This window comes from Punica granatum, chromosome 2, assembly GCF_007655135.1.
Source record: "Punica granatum isolate Tunisia-2019 chromosome 2, ASM765513v2, whole genome shotgun sequence".
NCBI lineage: Eukaryota > Viridiplantae > Streptophyta > Magnoliopsida > Myrtales > Lythraceae > Punica > Punica granatum.
The window spans coordinates 12,403,721-12,411,207 of NC_045128.1; the positions used below are offsets into that span (position 1 = coordinate 12,403,721).

General features: G+C 42.3%; 2 protein-coding genes across 3 annotated transcripts; both read left to right on the forward strand.

Annotated features, from left to right (window-relative positions):
• Nucleotides 1-309: 309 nt before the first annotated feature.
• Nucleotides 310-3,277, forward strand: LOC116195867 (meiotic nuclear division protein 1 homolog). Of its 2 annotated transcripts, XM_031525250.1 has the most exons (10): nt 310-452; nt 823-903; nt 1,444-1,560; nt 1,792-1,830; nt 1,940-2,047; nt 2,132-2,194; nt 2,274-2,325; nt 2,454-2,498; nt 2,645-2,724; nt 2,929-3,277. In XM_031525250.1, the coding sequence occupies exons 1-10, from the start codon at nt 450-452 to the stop codon at nt 2,977-2,979; spliced, it is 639 nt and encodes a 212-aa protein (XP_031381110.1). In that variant the 5' UTR covers nt 310-449; the 3' UTR covers nt 2,980-3,277. The 2 variants fall into 2 exon arrangements, with proteins under 2 accessions (XP_031381110.1, XP_031381109.1); XM_031525249.1 differs by lacking the exon at nt 310-452 and having other exon boundaries at nt 817-903.
• A 645-nt stretch (nt 3,278-3,922) lies between these two features.
• LOC116195866 (asparagine--tRNA ligase, cytoplasmic 1-like) lies at nt 3,923-7,009 on the forward strand. Its single transcript, XM_031525248.1, has 6 exons — nt 3,923-4,488; nt 4,610-5,191; nt 5,345-5,601; nt 5,671-5,800; nt 5,870-5,928; nt 6,502-7,009. Exons 1-6 carry the CDS (start codon nt 4,009-4,011, stop codon nt 6,683-6,685), a joined length of 1,692 nt encoding a protein of 563 aa, XP_031381108.1. The 5' UTR covers nt 3,923-4,008; the 3' UTR covers nt 6,686-7,009.
• The last annotated feature ends 478 nt before the right edge of the window (nt 7,010-7,487 follow it).

The following is a 7,487-nucleotide window of genomic DNA, read 5'->3' on the forward strand; positions in this document are numbered from 1 at the left end:
GAAGGGTTACAAGAAGGACCGAAGGAGGAAATTTCAAAATTAGGGTTAGTGGAAGGGTATTTTGATAAATTCAGTTAGATAAACGGGTTAACGGGTTACACAATTAAACACGTCTAAATAAACAGGTTTAATCGTGTATAATCGGGTTATACGGGTTCAACCCGTTAAGACTGAATATCAAAAAACCCCAATCCGAACCCGTTTAATTTCGAGTTATATTCACATCGTGTCAAATACTGCCAGCCCTAGTTCTGATATGAGTAGTGGGGGTTGGGCTCGGTTTGGTTCGTAAAATCGATCCGATCCGGCCGAACCGTAATTTCGGATCACTGTTGGTTTGTTCCGAACCGAAACCATAAACAACCGGTTAGTATGTCTTCCCAAAGGAGCATCCACTGAGCAGAGCTCGTCTTCCTCTTCTTCACCATCCGTCCGGCTTCGCCACGAAAATGGTAAATAATTTCTTCCTCTACGAAACCCTAATCGGTTGTCGAATCTCAGCTGCATGTTGATTTTGCTACTGGCGAGCTGTGATTTGATAGATTAAGGGCACTCGCCGGATAGTGCAGTTCTTCTTCACTGCACCCTCTTTCTCGCCTTTCCAATTCGAAGCTCAACGATAATTGATGATGCCAATCGCCCCGGAGCTTTGATTCTTCCGTGGTTTTTCGGATGTTGAGACAGATGAATCTGTTTCCATTTTCTGCTGGGAATTGACATTGCTGTAGTTTGAGTTGGATTTGATTGATTCCTTGTTTCTGTCTGAGAAGTTTGTCAGACAAAGGGAACGGGATTGTCTCAGTTTGTTGTGTTTTGATGCAGTCTAAGAAACGGGGTCTTTCGCTGGAGGAGAAAAGGGAGAAGATGCTTCAGATATTTTACGAGTCACAGGATTTCTTCCTTGTAAGTACTCTTTCACTTCTAGATTCGGGTTCCTCCTGTCAATCAGCAAAGCTGGAAGACTGATCTCTTTGGTTGCGTCGTTCGACTTCCCTTAGGTGTTAGTTGGTCAGCCTATCGTTTTCACTCCACCAACCTTTTGAGATGCAGATACTGTTGGTCATCTCATTGAAGTTATCTAGTCATTGTGTTCTTAACTATAGGCGGTAGATCTCTCCTAGCTGAAAGGGAAGAAATCGAAAATGCAGTCGTGTTCATCTTCCTATACAGCTGTCATGAAGCGGAGCCTCTTCTTCGAGCATGAATTCTGACAAAACGAGATTTAACAAATAAATGGGGAAATTTCTTACTGAAAAGAACAAATGGATGTAGAAAGCCCTGCCGGCCAAATTGCTTAGGAAGACAGCAAAGACTCTTATCTCTTGAAATGGGTCACAAATAGATCGTTCTCAATATCTCTGGTCAGAGCAGCCTTCGATTGTGATTGCTGGAATCATTGTGTAGTTTCTTCATATTCTGAATCCCATCCAATTGTCGATGCAGCTAAAGGAACTTGAAAAGTTGGGGCCCAGGAAAGGTGTGATTTCGCAGTCTGTGAAAGATGTTGTTCAGAGCTTAGTTGATGACGACCTTGTCTCAAAGGATAAGATAGGAACTTCTGTAAGTGAACATGCTCCTGAATTTGCCTTCCCATTTTCGCATCCTGTTGTGAACTTTGTGCAATAGAAGGACTTCTGGGAAGTAAAGCTTGAGGGTACTTGTCCTAATTGATGATCGTGTAGTACACTTGGACTGTTAAGCTGTTGATGTAACACGCTCGGACTGTTATACTTGAGAGGATTGTCGCATTTCCTACATCTATCCTGCATGATATATGATTTGATGCTCCAGGTATACTTTTGGAGCCTTCCCAGCTGTGCAGGAAATCAGGTGAATTTGATTTTCCATCATATACTTCCTTCTAAGTTAAGCCATCCATCGTCCTCATCTTAATTCCAACTATATATCGTTTCTTTATTTACATTTTTTTCCTTTGCAGTTAAGGAATGTGAGCCGTAAACTTGAAGCTGATCTACAGAGCAGCAAGAAGCGGCTTCAAGAACTAACTGATCAGCGTCAGACACTAAAGAAGGGACGAGAGGAATCTGTAAGTTCATATCTTACTTGTTCCTGCAGTTTGACCTATTCTAATGTAAGTGATTGTTTTATTTTATCTTTAATTGTGGACTAGGATGAACGAGAGGAAGCATTAAGTGAACTGAAAGCAATCGAACAAAAGCACAATGAGCTGAAGGTTGTAGTACTTCTTGGTCCTTCTTGGGCGACAATCAAAAGGACAGCTTAAACTTACATTAGACAGTTCTGATGCTCAGGATGAGATGGAGCAGTATGCAGACAATGATCCAGCTGCCTTTGAAGCAAAGAGTTAAGCATTGATTATCCTACATATGGCTTCAGAATCCTTCATCCCCTCTCTATCAGACTTTCTAATACTTGCTCGCATCCTATCCAATTTTATGACATTTTGTTTCTGCATCATTCATTTTGATCAGAGGAAGCAATAGCAGTTGCCCATGCTGCAGCTAACCGATGGACAGGTATTACTACCTTGAAATTTCTGCTTTTGTTTCATCCCTATATGATATATATATATATATATATATATATATCTATATATATATTCTGGATTTGCAGAGCCTTTTCTTGTCAAATTTTCTGGATCATTGACCTTTGAAATCGGCAGATAACATTTTTACGCTGCGGCAGTGGTGCTCAAACAATTTTCCAGAAGCCAAAGAACAGTTAGAACACATGTACAAGGAGGTAAGTTCATAAAATGAACTCTTCCATCGAGCTCCATATGGTTGGCTTGTCATACATCTGAGATTTGGAAGAACTATATCCAAAGAGAGTTTGATGTCTAAAAGATCTGCTGTTGTATTGCTATGTTTCACATCAATTGTGCTCCCTTGTTCTGCTGTTATCTCTTTTCTACTTGGGTGTTGATAATTTTCAATTTAACTGCAGATTGGGATAACTGAGGATTTCGACTATTTGGAACTGCCATCTGCTGGTTGATTCAATAGTGGAACTCAGCTTGAGACTACTTTTGATATCATTCTTCCCCATAATAGAAATAGCAGACTAAGAGAATCAAAACATTCTTGGGCGTGTGAAATTGTGCTTAATTTGAGTGTTGTACTCGATCAAAAGCCAGTCTTGTCAGTGCTCTCGTCGACCTCTTGGTACACGTAATGTTTGCATCATTTCATAGCATGTGAGCGGCGCACCCAGCAAATTGGTCAGGAATGTGAAGCTGGATACATAGTCTCTTCCTATTTTGACATCGTATGGCAGCTAATGATGTTTTCAATCAGTACTTGCAATTCCACAAAACCCTTACACAATCTCACATGCTAATCCCAAGCCGTGACACACAGCCAACCATAAATTCAAATGCATCTTGAGCTCGGTTACTCTGGCATTCGGTACTATGACTCGCGCTAATATTGTCTTGGAATTACTCCTTGGTAAAAGTAATCTGCACAATCCCTTATTTTCACATCTAATGTATGTAGTATCGCCCTGCAACGTACCAATTGAAAACAGATAATTCCATTGGTAATTGGTATCATTGATCCCAGGATGCACATTGATGTGTATTAATTTCGGAAACGTACTTACAAAAAAAAATAATTTCGGAAACGTTTCATCATTCTTTAGCATCTTAGCACAACTTTATTGCCTCCCCTACATTTTGAAGAGAAAAACAATATTCTCAGGATAAAGTAAAGAAATCATATAATTACATAGATTCCATATGACATGACCAAGAATAGATACCCTGCTTAAATTCCCCGTTTACTTGCTCGGCAAGGTTTGCTAGTGGAGCGCAGTCTCATACTGGACTTGGACTCCACGGGTATTTCAATCCGACGTGGACGAATAAAAAACCAGATGCCAGTAGGATTCCGCCACGTGCCAACCTCTATAAAATTGGGACGTGATTTCAACGGGTCCCGCAACACTCGACCCCTCCCCTCCCCTCCCGCCATCGATAGCAAAGAGAGGATACGAAGTTTAGGGTTTACGGGTCAGCCCACTCTAATGGAAGCGCCGCCAGTGGAGCAAATGGCTGCCGCCACCCTCGGCGACGTCGCCACCGTGGCCAAGCACGAGTTCTCGGACCGCGTCCCCATCAGGTCGATCGTCTGCCGCCCAGACGGCGGCGCGGGGCTCGCCGGCCAGCGTGTCAGGGTCGGCGGCTGGGTGAAGACTGGCCGGAAACAGGGCGGCGGGTCGTTCGCTTTCCTCGAGGTGAGCGACGGCACGTGCCCCGCAAACCTCCAGGTCATTGTGGACTGCGGCGTGGCGGATCTCGGGCAGCTCGTCCCGACGGGCACTTGCGTGGCGCTGGACGGCGTGCTGAAGATCCCTCCCGAGGGGACGAAGCAGAATATCGAGCTCCGTGTCGAGGAGGTTGTCCATGTCGGACCGGTTGACCCGGCCAAGTACCCATTGCCAAAGACCAAGCTCAAGCTCGAGAACCTCAGGGACGTCGTACATCTCCGCCCGAGGACTAACACGGTAACCTTAATTTCGTCAAGTTCGATTCTGTGTCTATGCAAATGCCATTCTTTCCTTGAAGCGCGATATGAGTTGCTATGGATTCTGCACGATGAGCTGAGAATCAATGCTTGTCTTTCAGATATCTGCAGTGGCTCGGATTCGCAACGCATTGGCCTATGCAACCCACACGTTCTTTCAGAAGCATGGCTTCCTATACATTCACACTCCGATCATTACAACGAGTGACTGCGAGGGTGCCGGCGAAATGTTCCAAGTGACAACTCTGATCAGTGATGCCGAGAAGCTGCTCAAGTCTCCTCTTCCAACTGAGGCTGACATCGAAGCTGCTAAGCTTGCCATTGACGAGAAGGGAGCGGAGGTTTCTCAGCTGAAATCTGCTAAAACGGGCAAACCAAAGATTGATGCTGCTGTGGCTGAGTTGCACAAAGCCAAAGAAAATCACTCGAGGCTTGAAGAGAGATCAAAACTTAAACCCGGTGTCCTCCCTGTGAAAGATGGGAAGATTGATTATTCGAAAGATTTTTTTGACCGGCAAGCCTTCTTGACTGTCTCAGGGCAATTGCAGGTGGAGACTTTTGCTTGTGCTGTCAGTAGCGTGTATACTTTCGGGCCGACTTTCCGTGCTGAGAACTCGAACACTTCGAGGCATTTGGCAGAATTCTGGATGGTGGAGCCTGAAATAGCTTTTGCTGAGCTGAAGGTAAAAATTCCGAGCCTTTATCATCTGCTTAATCGTAGTGATACTTCCAGCTGATGGTCGCATTAGTTTTTATAGTAGTTGGAGTGTGTGCTGGATATTTGTCTGGCATGAATATGGGAAAATTTAGTTATTAAATTCCTGATGTTTTTGAAGGACGATATGAACTGCGCGGAGGCGTACGTGAAATTTCTGTGCAAATGGTTGCTTGACAACTGTCTTGATGACATGGAATTCTTGGCCAAGAACTATGACAAAGGCTGCATCGATCGACTAAGAATGGTTGGTTCTACTCCCTTTGAGCGGGTTTCATATACGGAAGCAGTCGCCATGCTAGAGGAGGTTGTAAAGGGTGGTAAAGAGTTTGAGAATAAGGTGGAATGGGGAATGGATCTAGCATCTGAACATGAAAGGTATGCTTCTTGATTAGAACAATGTTTGCTCTCGTGATAGGTACTAAAGATATTATTGTCCAACTACAGATACTTGACCGAGGTGATATTTCAAAAGCCCGTTATCGTGTACAATTACCCTAAAGGAATTAAAGCGTTCTATATGAAGCTTAATGATGACGGGAAAACTGTGGCAGCTATGGATGTCCTTGTACCCAAGGTTGGTCCACTCTTCTACTGTAAAACTCGTATATTAAGAAATCAGTCTTACTGATTCCTGGGACTGTAGGTGGGAGAACTGATTGGTGGAAGCCAAAGGGAAGAGCGCTACGAGATTATCAGGGACAGGTAACAAGTCGCTTTTACTTGCTCTTATGGAACTTGACATAAGGTGCTGGCTAATTTGGGATGCATTGTTTTAACTGCAAACCATCTTTTCTACTTTCAAGTTTTGCTTGCAGACCGGTTTGCACCTTGAAGTTTTCATGTCACTTATCTTTGCCTTGTAGTCTTGAGTTTAAGGTCGCGCATGCTGAATAGTACATAACTTTAATTTTTATTTGATTCCATGTATAATCCACAACACATTTTAGAAAGCTGCGCCAGGAAGAAAAAAGAGGGTGAGGTTGCCGAGATTGAATGAGTTGCTGAGAGGTGATGTATAGTCAGGAAGAATAGTGTTAGCTATATGGTGCTAAGTAGAACAAAATTTGGCACTTGAAGGTAAGTTGTTAAAAGAAAAAAAGGGTCTCAACGCCAAACTTAGAACAGCATGGTGCAGATTGTTAAAACCTATACAGACAAACTTAAAGGTGCAAAAATTAATTGATTCTGAAAGGACCTCCAAATTTTTGTTGGATCTGCAGTTCTCCTTATTTGTTTTTTGTTTTTAAATTTGTTGGCATTTTTTTTTTCTGACAGGATTACAGAGATGGGGCTGCCTCTCGAACCCTATGAATGGTACCTTGACCTTCGACGTTATGGTACCGTAAAGCACAGTGGGTTTGGGTTAGGTTTTGAGCGGATGATTCTATTTGCTACTGGTATTGATAACATCAGAGATGTTATTCCGTTCCCTCGGTACCCAAACAGAGCAGATCTCTGAGTTCATTATGCTCAGTTTTCTGCTACGGCTGCTATTATTATTTGCTCTTCTTGTCTAAGGGAAAGCAACTGTCCTTACATAGCCTTTGCTCTTCGAGTTATTTTTGGCATGAATGATGGCATTATAGATGAATTTAGAAGCAGTGCTTATCTGCAGTACCCCTCTTGTTGAATACAGATTAACCGACTTGCCCGATTTCAGTAGAAAAGTTATTATAGAAGAATGGTTTGTAATTTTCTATCTTGTATTGTAAAAAATGACTGATTTATAGGTGTGGCCTTCAGAAATGTGGAATCATTATGTTTCAGAAAAATTCTGGCTCAAGCAAGATGGCACCAATTTTGCTTTCTTAGCTTTGATGCAGAGCTCTCCAGATATTCATTAGTTGATGACAAGGAATGCATGCTTAAGTAAAGCTAGGCGAAAGGCTTGCGAGTGTGTGCAGGCCGAGTTATTGGTTATCGTATTGAAAGCCAATCAAATATTAAGGTATAAGTTATTCCATTATAGCCTTTATAAAGTTAATTTCTTACTTAGACTTCTACATATTTATAGCGTTATATATGGAAATAATCCCTTACCTTGAAAATATTGAGCGATCTTAATATTCAGCTCACTCAAGTGAATGTACTTAATTCCATTCCACGAACAAAAAGACTAATGAACTATTAAAAAAAAAGAAAAAAAAAGAGAGACAGAAAGGCTGAACAATATATCAGATTTCATGTATTATATCACTGTAAACTCTTTAGCCTAGTGGTAAGGAGGAGTTTAAGTATGCACTTGATCTCGGGGTTTGAAA